This window comes from Dermochelys coriacea, chromosome 11 (genome assembly GCF_009764565.3).
Source record: "Dermochelys coriacea isolate rDerCor1 chromosome 11, rDerCor1.pri.v4, whole genome shotgun sequence".
NCBI lineage: Eukaryota > Metazoa > Chordata > Testudines > Dermochelyidae > Dermochelys > Dermochelys coriacea.
Genome location: NC_050078.2, coordinates 6,643,057 through 6,661,988, shown reverse-complemented (window position 1 = coordinate 6,661,988; position 18,932 = coordinate 6,643,057). Strand labels below are relative to the sequence as shown.

The window sequence follows — 18,932 nt, the reverse complement described above, 5'->3', positions numbered from 1 at the left end:
TATGATGAAAAAGCAGGCAGATGAAAAAAATCTTAACATAACAAAAGGGCTGTGAATCATGAAAAGAGGGGAAAAAATAACACAGGACTGATGGCCTAAATAAGAGAAGCTGATGGAAAGGGATAGTGGACTAGGTGTGGCATGGTTTGGTGGTTTCTATATTTGTCATGTTCTGAGTGCCCCCACCTCCCAGTGAAATCGAGAGACTTCAACGATAATCAACCTCTTTATGTTTTCATCTTTCTTCTTTTCCCCCTTAGAATCGGACATAGCAGATTTTGATGGCAGAAGTTCCCTCCTGTACAGATTCAATCAGAAAATGATGAGCACCTTCAAAGACGTGGTTTCCCTGAAGTTCAAGAGCATGCAGGGGGATGGAGTCTTATTCCACGGAGAGGGACAGCGCGGAGACTACATCACACTGGAGCTGCAGAAAGGAAAGCTCTCCTTGCACATTAACCTGGGTAGGAGCTGATATTTTTATTCATTACCATGAGAGTTGTTTTTCATTTCCTTTCATGATTTGTATTTCGGCAGCATTCCGAAGCCCCAACTGAGATCAGGCTCCATTGTACTCGGAGCTGTGCATACACACAGTAAAAGACAGTACCTGCCCCACACATTTTGCAGTCTGAAGAGACAAGACAAAGAGTGGGATGGGAAATAGAGAAGTGAAGTGACTTGCCTGCAGTCACACAGCAGGTCAGTGGCAGAGCCAAAAATAGAACCCACATCTCTTGAGTACTACGTTACCTTTATTTTTCTAGCTGTAAATACTGTTGTTGCCTGTTTAATCTACATCAGGCCTCGGGGGATTCAGTTGGAATCTCAACTACAATTTCCTCTCTCTGCTTAGAGAATGATTCCTTTTTAAGTTCATCATTTCAGAGCAGGGATCTGTCGAAGCTCTGCAGGTAGCCATCCAGTCTTATTTAGCATTTGGCTCACAGTTTCTGTGGCTTCTCTCAAGCAATATGTCTAGGCTGCGTAGTTTCCATTCAGGATGAAAACAGGTCTTCCTTTCCCTGGAACAGAACCCCTCTTTGGATGAAGCATGCTAACCTCTGTGTTGTCATTGCTATAAGTTCAGACAAAGGAAAAGAAACCTAAGGGAAAATGTTGGCATGTGCTGGAAAGCAGAATTCACTTGCATCAAAACAACAGCTTCAGATCAGTAGCACTAGAAAGCTGAAAAATATCAGACTGTTGCAGGGCAAAACTCCATCCCACCGTCCTGCTTTTTAAGCTTTCAACAAAATATGCATGGGCTTTAATTCTTTTCTTTATTTAAGGTGGTTTTAAGACACCTTTGTGGTCTCTTGAGTCCTGTTACCAATCTGAACTCCTGGTGCAAATTAGAGCTACCTCAGCACTGTTGTAGCTTATGTTTGCTTCCCAGGAGCCCAAGGAGATGTTCTGGCAGTCAAGGATTGCTGGAGATTAGGGAAGCCTTGTCCACGCCTCCTTTTACACAAGTCACACTCTCTCACACTGAGAGTGTGGAGGTTTGGATTAGGAGCCACTACAGTGACTCTGCACCTCTTGAGGGTCTCCTTATAGAGGTTAAAATGGCTTTAGGGCTGTTTTGCTGCATAGGCACTGTTGAACTTCTGATTCCATCTCTGATTTTGTTCTAATTCATCTAGCAATAATGTTATTTAAATGTGAACTGCTTGTGTGGATCTGTGCTATTCTTTCTCAAAATGAAAAGCACCCAATACTAGCAACTGGTGTACCCAAAGGGTTCAGGAGTTTGAATCAGCTCCTCAAAATGTAGGTGCTTCTCCAAAGCTCTTCAGAGGTGTTTGGTCTGCAAAGCTGACCAGGACAAGCTTTCTAAGGACATTTCTTGTATTTCTTTGTAGGGCTGAAGATGCCAGGAGAACAGCTTTTCTTGAAGTATTTTGGTGCTTTTTGCTTTTGGGCTTGGCTAGAGCCAGGCAGCGCTAAGGCATGGAGTCCCATCAGTATGTGGTCAAGTTGGGTTTGAGGGATGAGGGACGGTTTGGCTCAGTTCTTCTTTTGTTCAAAGCTGTTTGCATTTCCCAAGTGGATACATCACATATAGATACGTCAGTGGGAGGAGGTACTAAAGCACTTCACAACTGGATTTTGTACGCCACAGGGCAGGTCACTGGAGTGAATGCACTCTCTATACAATATTGGGGGGGGGAATCCAAAACCCTTGGCCTTTCCTTTAGCAGAAGTCATAACTCCTGAGTAATTCAGCACTGGGACATCTATAGGTCAGGGAGAATATTTGCAAATCTGTTCCTTCTTTCAGTTGACTGCTCTCTTGCAGGGCTTCGCTTCAGTGGCTCGGAATGTGAGTGATTGACTTGATTTAAACCATGGAATAATAGTGAATAACCCTGTAGCCATTGAGTCATAGTTGTGGCTTAGTGCAATTTAATACTTGTGATTAAAACAATGTGGTTCTGTATCAGGTAGGAACCTCCACGCACTGTCTCCTGGACCAGGAAAAAAAGGTTGTCCATACTAGTATGATGACCCCTGCTGGAAGTGTTGTCAGCAGGGACAGAACGCAGACCTTCTTGATCTAAAAGCATGAATCCCTAATGCTTGTATTTTAACACTCCCATACAGAAAACCGCTAGAGGGGAAAAGGCATTGTGTTAATATGGGTTACTTTAGGTTCTGTTGCTCCAGATTTCCCAGCATCAGGATCACTGATGGTAGCAGTGGTGGGACCAATTGTGTAACCCTACTCACAGTGTATCTGCATGAGATTGATGCGTAAAATGCTTGAGGCTGGTGGGGCCTCTTGTATACTATAGTTCCTATTTTCCTTATTACCAGTGGAGTTGAATCCTGCGTAGCCAAGGTGGGAAGTTTTAGTAAAACTCCCTAATGTAGACAAGGCCAGTGTAAAATGAGTCGGCATCTATTTCTCTTCTCAGCTTATGTCTGTGGGAGTTAGCAGAAGTTGTCTGACAATTAGAACAAACTGAAATCATTAAAACAAACCTGGTAAATAATTCCTTTTTTCACGGCTCTTCGTTTGTTTTTACATAAACTCATTAATTGGCTTTGTATGCAACTAATCTTTTTTCCTTGTTTTTTTTTGGGTCACATTGATAATACTATATTCCTGTTATTCATTATCTGTAAGCATATAGGGCAATATGCATGCAAAAGATCTATTTCAGAATGAAGCTCTAAACCCTGGATTCTCTGACCCCGTTGGGTTCTCGTCTCCCTTCAGAAAAAGCTCTACTTTTAATTTAGGAATAAGAGCGTGATACCATAGTTGGTTGCATTGTTGTGAGCTATCACATCTGTTTACTCTGGGACCTAAAATAGAGCTTTCATGAGCCACGACATTTGAAATCTCGATTTTGACTACCACAAAGTGTGTGTGTCAGGGGAGGCAAGTTTTGAATCTAAGATTTTTATCTTATACACAGTTTGACAAATCATTTTGGAATGTGCATCTTTCCATTTCCACTGATGAATAAAAAAGAAAAGAATGCACAGTAGAGACCAGAAGGTCTCAAATCTTAAGTCAGAAACCTGGCTAGAAAACAGAAAAGCACTTAGCTCTTTTAGATCTGGGTCCGATTATTCTCTCACTGGAGTCGGACTCTGAACTCGGTTGCACTGCTGTGCAACTGGAGTTACTTCACAGACATCAAAGGAATGATTTCAGATTTTTCCTAGTGCAATGGAGACTAAGATCTGGCCCTCTGAAATATCTATTCTTGTTTAGATTTCCAGTACCACGTGGTCTAAACTGTTTTCTCCAGAGAGGGTTAGGTACAATTTGTTGTTAAAATGGGGGGGGGGAAGTGATCACTGAAACGTCAAGAGTAATTAGACTGTATGTTTGTGGAAATCCACAGTTGTGCTACATCTGTTCCTTTAATGGGTGGCAGATTTTTGTGCAAGCCAGATGGCATTCTTAAAATATTAGGGTCTCTACTGCACTTCAGACCTGAGTAACAGGCAACACGACAGGTTTGCCAGTGCTGCGATGTATGACGACTTACACAGCAACCTGGGAAAATCCCCCTCCGTATTCCTGATCAGGGCATTGGGGCAGCCGAAGAAGAGACTGTCCCCAAAGAATCCAAGCCAGATTTACCCTGGGCCCTTTTTCTCTTGGGGAAGGACACTAGATATCTCGTTAGTAGCACATAGACGCAGAAGCCTTAATGCTTCAGTTCAACAGTCCAGGGCTCGCTACAGTGTCCTCTGTCTGCATCTGCCCCTGCAGGAGATTCCAAGCTGCGTTTCAGTACCAGCCACATGTCAGTCACCCTGGGCAGCCTCCTGGATGATCAGCACTGGCACTCGGTTCTCATTGAACGATTCAACAAGCAAGTGAACTTCACGGTGGACAAGCACACTCAGCATTTCCGAACCAAGGGGGATTCAGACCACCTGGACATCGATTATGAGGTGTGTTGAGTCTTTTGGGTTATATCTTTGGAGAGAGGTATGAGCTCGGCGAACGTTCAGTCGCTGGGCTGGTTTTGTCAGCAGTAGGGATCTCTCTCTAACCTGTTTCCCTTCTCCCCTAAAATTCCTTTCATGGTTAACCAGCCTGAATCAGGGCACTTCCTCTGTGTGTCTGATTCTCTAGGGAAATTGCCAGTCTCTGGGCAAGCAGAGTTGGAATGTATGTCAGCCCATGTGCTAATTTGGGACTCAGAAGGCACAGCCTTCCATGGTGGAAAGGTCACGCTGCAGCAGAATCCCAAGGAGGAATTCCTGTGGATTCAGAGGGAGTGTGTGCATGCCTTGGCAACTCTACAACTGTTTTAATGGTTGTGTCACACACTCTCCATTCACATGAGTAGCTCTGGTGGCCACGGGAGAGAGAACATGGTCCTGTCCTTAACTCATCCCTACATAGCCCAGCCAGATTGCAGCTGCCTCCAGCACAGAGATGAAAGGTGACTAGAAAGCATCTTCCCTCTAGGGAGGAGTGGTATAGGTGATCCCTACTTCACCAGTGCTACCTTGAGCTGAACAAGGGAGAAACATCCTCCCCAGAAGGAAACCTGGTTCAGAGGCCAGGCTGACAAGGGGAGGTGTATTTCACCCTCCCCACTACTCGGGTCAGCCCTGTACTCTCTGAAAAGTGCAGGCAAAGCCTTTTAGAACTGTTGTCTCATCAAGTATATGTCTAGCTATTTCCTGATTATAACCACAATGCTCCCATTTCCCACCCCCACTTGAATATTTCCTGTGTTCCTTTTCACCATGCTGTTCCTGATCAGCAAGTTCCAGGACCATGCAGAGCACGGTGTTGTGTTTGCACAGCCAGAGCCATCATCCTTATTTGAATGGACTACACTGGCATCGCTCACTGTTGTGCAATCAAAGACTTCTTGTCTGCACTTTAGAATCTTTTCTCTTTAAAGAATCCACTCCCAGCATGTCCTGAGTTCAGAAACCAGATGGCTTAACAGCAGCACTTATGCACATGCAGGTGCCTAGCACCTCAGGGTTTCCATTTGTCAGTCACCCCAATGTTCTAGCCAAATTGTTAGAAGCTCCTTCCCTTTCTGTCATTGCCTGGTGCAGAGAGGAAGAGAGACATTTGTGCTCACTGGCACTAATTAATAATTCTCCTGCACCCAGCCAGATGCCAGTGTCACCGCTTTCATTAAATCCTGTCTCAAAGTTCATATTAGTTACCGTATAAAATCCTGACTCCATTAGCGTTGACGGTAGTTTTGCCATCGATTTCAGTGGGGCCAGGATTTCATCCACTGTTCTCATGCCCTTATCTTTGGTGGTGATGTAGCTGTTTGGGAAGTTGACATAAGAACAGCATAGATGGTGGTGTGTTCTTTCATTCCCATTAGGATATGCCTTGGGATTTTGTTCAGGAAAAGGAGTCCTTCAGGTTAATTCTGATGGTCTCATACTAGCAAACTGGTGAACCAGCAACATATTGCCATGGATGCTTAGATTGCAGGTAGCTCTCAAGTATAGATGGGACTGCTGGACTTTGGTGTCATTGCAGCTTTCTGTCTTATTCCTAATAAAAAATAAATGTTCTGGTATTCTGCTGTAGTGATTTAAGCCATGGCAATAACAGAAATGCAGGCCTTGTTGTTTAGAACCTCAGAACAGCATTGTGCGTGTTCTAAGAGATTACAAAAAGATTTGGATTCTTCTACTCCGTGAAAGATGGGACATGATCTACTTCTGGGAAACTCACAAATAGATTCATTTAGCAACAGATCCTAATCAAATCCCTGCTTCTTTGTAAATGATGTTACATTATTATATATTAATATTTAATATTCCAGTCACACTCAGAGACCCCAGTCAGGAGCAGGGTCTCATTTTGTTATGTGCAGTATAAACATATACGAATAGAAGTTCAGTGCTTCAAAGAGCTTAAGATCTAAGATGACAAGTGACATATGACAGCTAGTGGGAAGATTGACCCAGTCAAATGAATACAAAGTTTTATATGCACAATACACTTTTTTTTAAAGTTATAAATAGATAAAATATTGGTCTGATTCTTAAAACTGGTAAGAACTTACAGCTTTCATTGACTTTGTTGAGATTTATATTATGGTAGTGTCAAGAGACCCCAGCCGAAACTGGTGGTTCATAAGAATGGCCATACTGGGGCAAACCAATGGTCCATCTTGCCCAGTATTCTGTTTTCTGGCAGTGGCAAATGCCAGATGCTTCAGAGGGAATCAGGAAAACAAGGCAATTATTAAATGATCCATCACCTATTGTCCAGTCCCAGCATCTAGGCAGATGTTTAGGGACATCCAGAGCATGGAGTTACGTCTTTGACTATCTTGGCTAATAGCCATTGATGGACTTATCCTCCATGAACTTATCTAATTTTTTTTGGAACCCAGTTATACCTTTGGCCTTCACATCATCCCCTGGCAATGAGATTCCCACACTGACTGCATTTTGTGAAGAAGTACTTCCTTTTGTTTGTTTTAAACCTGATGCCTATTAATTTCATCATGTGCCCCCTGCTTCTTGTGTTATGTGAAAGAGTGAATGACACTTCTCTATTGACTTTCTCCACATAACTCATGATTTTATAGACTTTTATCGTATCCTTCTTTAGTCATCTCTTTTTTCTAAGGTGAACAGTCCCAGTCTTTTTAATCTCTCCTCATATGGAAGCTGTTTCATACCCCCAATAATTTTTCTTGTCCTTCTCTGCACCTTTTCCAATTCTAATATACCTTTTTTAAGATGGGGTGACCGGAACTGCAGGCACTGTTGAAGGTGTGGATGTACCATGGATTATATAGTGACATTATGATATTTTCTGTCTTATTGTCCACTCCTTTCCTAATGGTTCCTAACTCATTAAGTGGATGTTTTCAGAGAACTATCTACGATGTCTGCTAGGTCTTTCTTGAGTGTAACAGCTAATTTAGACCCCATCATTTTGTATGCATAGATGGGATTATGTTTTCCAATATGCATTACTTTGCACTTATTCACATTGGCATTTCATCTGCCATTTTGTTTCCCTACCACCCAGTTTTGTGAAATCCCTTTATAATTCTTTGCAGGCAGCTTTGCACTTAGCTATCCTGAGTAATTTTTTTTCATCTGCAATTTTTCCACCTCACTGTTCACTGCCTTTTCCACATCATTTATGAATATGTTAAACAGCACAGGTCCCAGTACAGATCCTTGGGGACCCCATCATTTTCCTCTCTCTAATCTGAAAACTAACCATTTATTCCTACCCTTTGTTTCCCATCTTTTAACCAGTTACTGATCCATGTGATAACCTTCCCACTTATCTCATGCCTACTTACTTCACTTAAGAGCCTTTGGTGGGGGACCTTGTTAAAGTCTTTCTGAAAGTCCAGATGCACTAATCAACTGGATCACCTTTGTTCACATGCTTGCTGACTCCCTCAAATAATTATAATAGATTGCTGAGGCATGATTTCCCTTTACAAAAGCTGGGTTGACTGTTCCCCAATATACCGTGTTCATCTTTGTTTCTGATAATTCTGGTCTTTACTATAGTTTCAACCATTTTGCCTGGTACTGAAGTTAGGTTTACTGGCCTGTACTTTCTAGGATTACCTCTGGAATCTTTTTTTAAAAATTGGCATTACATTAGGTATCCTTCAGTCATTTGGTACAGACGCTGATTTAAGCGATAGGTTACGTACCTCAGTTAGTAGTTTTGTAATTTCACATTTGAGTTCCTTCAGAACTCTTGAATTAACGCCGTCTGGTCCTGGTGACTTACCAGTTTTTAATTTATCAGTTTCTTCCAAAACTTCCTCTACTGACACCTCAATCTGGGACAGTTGCTCAGATTTGTCACCTAAAAGAATGGCTCAAGTATGGGAATCCCCCTGACATCCTCTGCCTTGAAGACGATGCACAGAATTCATTTAGCTTCTCTGCAAATGTTAGTCTTCCTTGAGTGCTCCTTTAGCACCTTGAGCATTGCACTTGGCCCTGTCGAATTTCAGAGCGAGGAATTTGTATGCCCTCCAAACTTCTGGAAATCTAGCTATGAATCTTCACCATCCTGCTCCTCAAGCTTTCATCAATTTGTTGATTTCTTATATGTTTTACAACAGTGGGACTGAGGGGGTGCTTGAAGCAGAGAATCATAGCTAGAAGTGGGTGACAATTTTTGAACAAAAGGTTTTTTTAAGTGTAAAATGGCCCTTTTTTTAAAAAAAATAATTATTTTTGTGAAAACTTTGTCAACATTTTATTTTCTGAAAATGTCTGGATATTTTTTCAGAACTGATTAAAAACACCATACACAATATTTTTTAAAAAAATGTCTTTAAACAATTTAATTTAAACAATGTAAAAGTCTATTTGTCTTTGCAAGGTGCTTTCAGATCCTTCTAGACTAAGTGTAAGTAATTATCATTCTTTGAAGTACGTGTGTGTGAAGAAAACCAGCAAAAATAAGTAGCAGAGTGTACGGGAATGACTTATGAGGAAAGACTAAAAGAACAAAACATTGTTTGGATAAACCACTACTGGGGTGGTAGGAACAAGATTAATTTCTGGAAGCATTTGAACCATGTAGGACCCTCCATACGAGGAGATTAAAACAAGTATGGTAAGTGGTTATAACTTGGAGTTAAGGAATGCAATTTAAGAAAAGGAAAGTGTAGGCTGGATTGTGCAGCTGAAGACAATGCAGTCTAATGGAAGTTTTTTTTCAGCAAATTTAGGGGATTAAAGGCCTCGCTAAATGTAATAAAACCATGAGTTTGGTCATTAAAATTATTACTGATCACTAAGGAGATTGTTTTCTCAATAATTCAGCACTGTAATTGATATTGATTTCTGCTTTTTGTAGAAAATTCTTAAGCAGGAGACTTAAAAGAACAGAAAATGAAAGAAAAATGAGGGTGATTTCAGCAAGAAAAATGGTTCTCAGCTACAAAAAGCATTGCTATTGCATAACCCTTCGTGCTAATAACAAACTTGCAAGTGATGCAGAGTTGAAAACTATTTCATTTTTTATTGCCTGGTGTGTAATTATCAATCAATACAACCAAGGTGCAAGTTGATGAATAAAATAAAAAGTGAAATAGTTTTCAACTCTGCATCACTTGCAAGTTTGTTATTGGCACGAAGGGTTATGAAATAGCAATGCTTTTTGTAGCTGAGAATCTGTGTTTATTGTAACAGATGGGAGGTATTGGTGTGTCACTGCCCTCTATTGGATGGAATCAGAACTATTTAATTATATCATGTAGGCTGTATAGCTAAGGTGAAACAGGGAATCTCCTTTAGCTGATGTGGCAGGGCCTGTGCTGTTTTGGAGCAGAAAGATCGGAGTTCTATCCCTCCTGCTTTTGTGAAGTTCCAAGCTGCCCTGGCATGCAGCATGGTGATAACAGTGAAGTCACAGCTGGCCACGGTTTGGATACAGTCTTATCAAAATTTTGCTTAAGAAGGCCCCTTGGTGTTGCCTGACAACAGAGGGTGTTCTATGGCTACCTTCCATTGTCAGTGTAAAGGCCTTTTGCAACTTAGCCCCCATCAGCAGGTAACATCAGAGACATCCTGATATTTTTTTATTATATCAAAGGATTGGAACTGGATATTGTATGCATCACAATGCTGGCCGTTTAGTATTCTGTATTCTGAAATGGTTTAGTCACCAATTGTGCTGATTGTTAATAGAAATCATCTGGTGTCTCTACTTTAATATGAAGGCAATGTGATTTAACACGAGGTCGTTTTCTCCCAGAAGAGCTGTCTTGGCACTCCATGCAGTGCAGAATGCTGGTGTGTCTGCGCCTTTCACGGGGGAATGTTCCTTGCAACCTCACCAGGGATCAAACACAAGCAGTTCCTTAATGAACAGAGCTTCACAACATCCCTCTAAAGTACTATTGTCTATGTTCAACAGAGGGGAGAGTTGCTCTAAATAACAGTTCCCTAAACCTGCCACCCACTAGCTGTTATTTATTGTTTGCATTTGCTATCTCCACCAATTGTCATGAGGATTATTAGAGGTCCCAACTGAAATCAAAGCCCTACTGTACTAGGGGCTGTATATGCACATGGTGAGAGAGTTTAGAGTCTAAGTACACAGCAGACAAAGGATGAGAGTGGAAACAGAGAGGTGAAGTGACTTGCCCAAGGTCAAATTGTAGGTCAGTGTCAGATCCAGGAAGAGAACACAGGGCTCCTTAGTCCCACTTCCATACCCTAACCACTGAGCCGTGCTCTAGCCTTCCTTGCCTGATCTTGTGTATGTAACTTCAGCTCCCCTCTCCATGCACTTCACTCATTCCTTTCCCCCCTACATTTTGGAGTTGCAACTGAGTGTTGTCTTTGTTCTTTCCCAAAGCTCAGTTTCGGGGGGATCCCAGTCCCAGGAAAGCCAGGAACCTTCCTGAAGAAAAATTTCCTTGGATGCATTGAGAACCTATATTACAATGGAGTCAATATAATTGACCTGGCAAAAAGGCGTAAACCTCAGATCTACACTGTGGTGAGAATCGGATGTCTGTTTTTCCTCTTTGATTCATCACTTCCTTCCAGTCCCAGCTATTGACAAGTGCTGTCCCTCCTGCCAAATGATTGCTGCTTAGATTAGACTTTTATGTGTATAGTTAGTTAAAAGGATATTCACCTAGCCTGCTGCAACACCGAGAGCTGTTCAAAGGTACATACACAAATTAGCTGGCTTTACTCATTTCCAGCTATACTTGAATCTGGGGAAGCTGAGTTGGAGGAAACTTTTTACTCCTTCTCCAGTGAATTAAATTTGGATAGAAGTCCCTGGGTCTCTCAAAAGATTCTCTTAGGCCATCTAAAGTAATAAAAGCAGTAGTCAGATTCTCATTGTCCTACTGACTTTGAATAAAACTTTATTCCCTGAGTAGTCTCGCTGCTATTCATTGAGAGAGGGTATCAAAATCTGGCCCATAGCTTGAGCTTACCTTGCTGGGGGGGAAATTGCCACACTTATTTTCAAATATGTTTCAATTCTTCACTCGTACCCCACCACCCCCATATATCCGAAATGTTGAGTTTTGGAAATTGTTGATGAATTCTGTAGCTGAGCCAATAAGGAAAAGAGACTGGCAAAAATGTCATCAAAATGTTTTTCTGGGGTATTTTTTTTTGTTTGTTTTCATCTTGAAAGTCACAATTTCACTGATATTTCAAAATGTCAAACATTTCAACTAGCTCTATTTATCTTATTCCATAGGGAAAGGAACGGTAAAAGAAATATACATATTAGGAACATTGGACCTGCTGTAGGAAGTGTCTCATGAATTTGCACGTTCCAGGAAGAAACTGAGGGACCCTTAACTTCATAAGGAAAGAGAATGGTCCACTCTACTCTAGTGTTCAGGATTTTAAAAAAAAACACCATTGTGATTGGTTTTTATATCCTGAGTGATTTACTCATGCTGCATGTTTTGGAAGGTTGGACAAAAGTATTTCCTTGGAGAACTTCCTGCATATATTTGTAAAAACAGGGCCAAACACTGAGGCAAAACATTGACTTCTAAATGAACTTATGAGTGATGCAGCCCTAAGTATCAAAAGAGACACATTAGTATGTTTTATGCCAGCATTAAGTATGTGTTGGATCAGTGATCTGGAAATCATACTTTTTACACCCCTTTAAATTGCATGTCTAGAATACCTGGCCAGGGTCCTACCCTCACAGCATTCCAACTTGCACTATGTGGAGTCTTGGGTAAAAGTCCAATTGTACATGTGTAGAAGTTGACATTGCTAAGCATACTCTTTCCAACAGTTCTGGCCCCCACGTCCCCACAAGGCATTTTGATTTTCACAGGCACAGTTCCTAACTCCTCCATGACTCAGGTGCTACAGGACCTCCACAATTCTCTCCTCACCCCAGGATTTCACTGACTCAGAGGATTTGGCTCTGAAACACTGAAAAGAGCTTTGGCCTTATGAAAGGTCTTGTGGGACAAGAGGGCTGTACTCCAAGTCAATCGTGGTCTTCAAGTGATGATTCCACATGCCCAGAGTGTCAAAAGTCACTCTGAAATTTCTGTGACTTCCCCCAGTTGTGCTTGGGCTTTGCTTTATGTTGCTGTGCTTTGTGAGGTAGCACTGAATGGGAAAACATGGTGAAGGGGAATGGCAAAGGCACACAATGAAGTATAGCACGAACTTTGGTTCTCCACTTCAAACAGTCCATTGTATACCTGAGTCCCTGTAAGTTTAACACCTGTGGAAATTATTCTGTACCGTGGTCCAAAAAGTTCTGCTCACAAATTTTCCTTTGCTTACCTTCTGCCCACCAGTCCACTTTGTCATTCAAGCTGTCAAAGTAACTGTAGTAACAAAAAGAAAAGGAGTACTTGTGGCACCTTAGAGACTAACAAATTTATTTGAGCATAAGCGTTTGTGAGCTACAGCTATGAAGTGAGCTGTAGCTCACGAAAGCTTATGCTCAAATAAATTTGTTAGTCTCTAAGGTGCCTCAAGTACTCCTTTTCTTTTTGCAAATACAGACTAACACGGCTGCTACTCTGAAACCTGTAATAACAAAGTGTTTTTCCAAGGAACAAGGGAGTACGGCCCCTTCTATTCTATTTTCACTAGAGACTCTGTTTAATCCTGAAAGAAAAGGAGTTCTTGTGGCACCTTAGAGACTAACAAATTTATTAGAGCATAAGCTTTCGTGAGCTACAGCTCACTTCATCGGATGCATGTAGGTAGGAATAGCAGTCAGTAGGTTTCCGATATAGGGTGGTGTTTATGTGACCATCGCTTATTAGCACCCAGGCTCAGCCTGGACCAGTCCACACAAGAGATCCACTTCCTGGACACTACGGTGCTAATAAGCGATGGTCACATAAACACCACCCTATATCGGAAACCTACTGACCGCTATTCCTACCTACATGCCTCTAGCTTTCATCCAGATCATACCACTCGATCCATTGTCTACAGCCAAGCGCTACGATATAACCGCATTTGCTCCAACCCCTCAGACAGAGACAAACACCTACAAGATCTCTATCATGCATTCCTACAACTACAATACCCACCTGCTGAAGTGAAGAAACAGATTGACAGAGCCAGAAGAGTACCCAGAAGTCACCTACTACAGGACAGGCCCAACAAAGAAAATAACAGAACACCACTAGCCATCACCTTCAGCCCCCAACTAAAACCTCTCCAACACATCATCAAGGATCTACAACCTATCCTGAAGGACAACCCATCACTCTCACAGATCTTGGGAGACAGGCCAGTCCTTGCTTACAGACAGCCCCCCAATCTGAAGCAAATACTCACCAGCAACCACACACCACACAACAGAACCACTAACCCAGGAACCTATCCTTGCAACAAAGCCCGTTGCCAACTCTGTCCACATATCTATTCAGGGGATACCATCATAGGGCCTAATCACATCAGCCACACTATCAGAGGCTCGTTCACCTGCGCATCTACCAATGTGATATATGCCATCATGTGCCAGCAATGCCCCTCTGCCATGTACATTGGCCAAACTGGACAGTCTCTACGTAAAAGAATGAATGGACACAAATCAGACGTCAAGAATTATAACATTCAAAAACCAGTCGGAGAACACTTCAATCTCTCTGGTCACTCGATCACAGACCTAAGAGTGGCTATCCTTCAACAAAAAAGCTTCAAAAACAGACTCCAATGAGAGACTGCTGAATTGGAATTAATTTGCAAACTGGATACAATTAACTTAGGATTGAATAGAGACTGGGAATGGATGAGTCATTACACAAAGTAAAACTATTTCCCCATGGTATTTCTCCCCCCCACCCCACCCCCCACTGTTCCTCTGATATTCTTGTTAACTGCTGGAATTAGCCTACCTTGCTTGTCACCATGAAAGGTTTTCCTCCTTTCCCCCCCCTGCTGCTGGTGATGGCTTATCTTAAGTGATCACTCTCCTTACAGTGTGTATGATAAACCCATTGTTTCATGTTCTCTGTGTGTGTATATAAATCTCTCCTCTGTTTTTTCCACCAAATGCATCCGATGAAGTGAGCCTTAGCTCACGAAAGCTTATGCTCTAATAAATTTGTTAGTCTCTAAGGTGCCCCAAGTACTCCTTTTCTTTTTGCGAATACAGACTAACACGGCTGCTACTCTGAAACCTGTTTAATCCTGGAGGCAAATGACAAATTACTATCTCCCGACTGAAAGTCTAAACCCAGACCCACAAGTGTTAAACTAGAAAAGTCATCATTCCTGACCAAAATGGCTTTTCCCTCCAAAATGGAGGCAGACTTCAATGGACAAGTGTCTGTTTTGTCACCTTCTACCTAGTGTACATTAGCAAAATGTAAATATGAACCAGAGGAAGTGAGCCTGTCTTGTGAGCAGTGGGACATCCATCAGCCTCTGTTTTTGTTAAATATGGGTCTTTTTTGAGCTGGGAAGAATGACAACACTTCAACTCCAAAGGCACAGACCTCTTGGTGAAAAAATAAAAGCCTGCTCGATAAGAGGAATGGCCCCCCAAATGGCTACACCTAGTGCAAGGAAGAGAAAATGCAGACTGACAATATAAACCCTCCATTTAGACAATATGCTTGGATGGTGCATTTTATTATCATTGCACTTGTCCTTTTCTGCAACTCATTTGTAGTCATTGGGCATGCAATAAATGTCCTTTGGGAAAGGCCTTGAGACAATGAGGCAATCTGTCTCTTCTGAACTGGAATTTGCCTTTAGATTTCCCTGCCTGTCTTGTGCAACCTGTATCCGTTCTGCTTGGTCATCCCATGCAATGTTAGTGCCTTCTCTCTGGGGAGCTTTTTCTTTCCATTCTGATAGATTTTCCTCTTCAGTCCTTGACCTTGATAACAGTCGTATAGTGTCTCGGCATTCTATCTCTTAAATGTTCACTGGTTTGGGTTGGAAAAAGTTGTCAAACTTCATTAACCATCAGTACCACCACCACTTCAGGATGAAATTTCATGTTCACCAAGTGTCCCTGGGTGGCTTTTACAAACACTTGAAAAAAAACCACCCAGTCTCTTAGAGAGCCTAATTGTAGCTGCTGGGGCAGGTTTTCTGCGCTGTCCCATTCCTTTTATGTTGCTCAGGCAGTGGAGACTGGCCAGCCTTGGGGAGTCTACAGCTGGTGTAAAGCTAGCTCCTATGCAAGCCTCCCATCAGTTCTTGACCCACTTGGTGGAGAGCGGGTATGGAGAGAGCCTGATGATAAAAACATAAGAACAGCCAGACTGGTTCAGACCAAAGGTCCATTCAGCCCAAGATTGTGTCTTCCGACAGTGGCCAATGCCCGGTGCTTCAGAGAGAATGAACAGAACAAGTCATCATCTATTGAGCCATCCCCTGTTGCCCATTCCCAGCTTCTGGCAAGCAGAGGCTAGGGACACCATCCCTGCCCATCCTGGCTAATTGCCATTGTTGAACCTAATCTCCATAAACTTAACTAGTTCTTTTTTGAACCCAGTTATAATTTTAGCCTTCACAACATCCTCTGGCAAAGAGTTCCACAGGTGGTTGCACTCTGGCACTCCCCAGCTTGAAGATGGTCACTGAGGCACCATATCTAGCTAGTACAGATTAGAGGGCTGGCAGTGGGTCAGGAAGCTGTAACCGTCCCTCATCTCTGCTGCATCCATCAGAAGTTGGACATAACAGAGCATCTGGCCTCCTGGTTCTACCCCATATCTGCCTAGTCTTAAGCTTTTGGCCTACAGGTTAGCCTTTAGTGAGATCACCCAGACTTTCAGACCTGTGTGAAAGAGACCTTGAGTAGAACATGGAGGGGAAGAAGATTGGGAGTAGGAAAGAAGATGTCAGAAAAGACAGGTCTTGAGCTTCTTGACACTGTGTCATTTTTCCTGTTCACTTAAAATAGGGAATGTTCCCCTTCCCATTCCCCAGGTTCACAAATATATTGATGTATTTTTTAAATAGCAGAGAGAACCCCCCAGCCTATTTGAGATCTGAGAGGAAAGTGTCAGGCTTCTCTGTTTCCTATTGTAAACCGATGTAGTCAGCCCTCGTGTGCTTGAAATTCCATTTCAGCTTGCCATGCTGAATCTGGGAATGACAATTCAGCATAATGAGGGATGTGGTGACACACAAATGCAATCACTGTGCTCCCTGGGGAAATAACCAATTGCCTGCATCAAAGAGTGAGGAGAAATGCCTAGTGACAGGAGAATGTAAACTAATAATTCATTCCTTTCCAAACATGCTATTCTGTTAAGTTGATTTGAGGCACTATCATCTTGAGAAGAATCTGCTTGTCTATATTCATGTTTCCTTCTGCCTAAGCACTATAATAAGGGTTCATTATTACCTCTTAAAATCAGGCCAGTCATTTCTAAATATCCCAAATAGCGCTTATAGGTCAGAGAATTGGAAAACAAAACATTTTTTTAACTTGTACACTGAGGAAAAATGTGCTGGAGCCATTGAGGGAAATCAGACGTGGATCACCACAATGCTTTCCCAGCTCTCAATTTTCCAGAGTGCACCATAACTTCTGCAGAGATGGGTGGGGCCATGGGGGAAAAATGCAGGAACTGCATCCTGGACTACCAGAAGACCTCCTGTGATGGATAGTGAGGCCGAGTCCAGTTCACTTTGGTTTTCCACTTCAATTTTTTCTTTCTTCATCACCTCTGCCCCTTTTTTCACAGCCCCTTCAAGCAGAATGTGAGCTAAATGACATCTGAATCAAACTCTGAATCCCACAGCATTCAAGCAGGTTCAAAATGAGGCTAAATGAGTCCCTTAAGAACATAAGAACGGCCATACTGGGTCAGACCAAAGATCCGTCCAGCCCAGTATCCTGTCTATCAACAGTGGCCAATGCCAGATGCCCCAGAGGGAGTCAACCTAACAGGTAATGATCTAGTGATCTCTCCTGCCATCCATCTCCACCCTCTGACAAACAGAGGCTAGGACACCATTCCTTACCCATCCTGGCTAATAGCCATTAATGGATTAACTTCCATTAATTTATCCACTTCTCTTTTAAACCCTGTCCTAGCCTTCCCAACCTCCTCAGGCAAGGAGTTCCACAGGTTGACTATGAGCTTAGTGAAGAACTTCTTCCTTTTATTTATTTTAAACCTGCTACCCATTAATTTAATTTGGTGGCCCCTAGTTCTTATATTATGGGAAGAAGTAAATAACTTTTCCTTATTCACTTTCTCCACACCACTCATGATTTTATAGACCTCTATCATATCCCCCTTTAGTCTTCTTTTTTCCAAGCTGAAAAGTCCTAGCTTCTTTAATCTCTTCTCATATGGGACCTGTTCCAAACCCCTAATCATTTTAGTTGCCCTTTTCTGAACCTTTTCTAATGCCAGTATGTCTTTTTTGAGATGAGGGGACCACATCTGTATGCAGTATTTAAGATGTGGACGTACAATGGGTTTATATAAGGGCAATAAGATATTCTCCGTCTTATTCTCTATCCCTTTTTTAATGATTCCTAACATCCTGTTCGCTTTTTTGACTGACGCTGCACACTGCATGGACGTCTTAAGAGAACTATCCACGAGGACTCCAAGATCTTTCTCCTGATTAGTTGTAGCTAAATTAGCCCCCATCATATCATAGAATATCAGGGTTGGAAGGGACCTCAGGAGGTCATCTAGTCCAACCCCCTGCTCAAAGCAGGACCAATCCCCAATTTTTGCCCCAGATTCCTAAATGGCCCCCTCAAGGATTGAACTCACATCCCTGGGTTTAGCAGGCCAATGCTCAAACCACTGAGCTATCCCTCCCAATAAATTGTGTGTATAGTTGGGGTTATTTTTTCCAATGTGCATTACTTTACATTTATCCACATTGAATTTCATTTGCCACATGGTTGCCCAATCACTTAGTTTTGTGAGATCTTTCTGAAGTTCTTCACAGTCTGCTTTGGTCTTAACTATCTGGAGCAGTTTAGTATCATCTGCAAACTTTGCTACTTTCCTATTTACCCCTTTCTTCAGATCATTTATGAATAAGTTGAATAGGATTGGTCCCAGGACTGACCCTTGGGGAACACTAGTTACCCCCTCCATTCTGAAAATCTACCATTTATTCCTACTCTTTGTTCCCTGTCTTTTAACCAGTTCTCAATCCATGAAAGGATCTTCCCTCTTATCCCATGACAACTTAATATACGTAAGAGCCTTTGGTGAGGGACCTTGTCAAAGGCTTTCTGGAAATCTAAGTACACTATGTCCACTGACTCCCTCTTGTCCACATGTTTGTTGACCCCTTCAAAGAACTCCAATAGATTAGTAAGACATGATCTCCCTTTACAGAAACCAGGTTGACTTTTGCACAACAATTTATGTTCTTCCCTTACAGCTGTAGTTCCCAAACTGTGGATCACGAATCTGATACAATAACCCTTTTTTCCTGTTTCCAACCGTCTTACACTTCAATGTCTCAGTAGCTCTTTATATATAGCATGGCCT

The 18,932-nt window shown here is 42.2% G+C and overlaps 1 protein-coding gene across 1 annotated transcript in view; it reads left to right on the top strand.

Annotated features, from left to right (window-relative positions):
• Positions 1-18,932, top strand: part of CNTNAP5 (contactin associated protein family member 5) — a 310,836-nt gene that overhangs the window by 88,609 nt on the left and 203,295 nt on the right. The window contains 3 exon segments of the mRNA XM_038421715.2: positions 261-464; positions 4,238-4,422; positions 10,829-10,972. Of these exon segments, the coding sequence (XP_038277643.1) occupies positions 261-464; positions 4,238-4,422; positions 10,829-10,972 (533 nt within the window).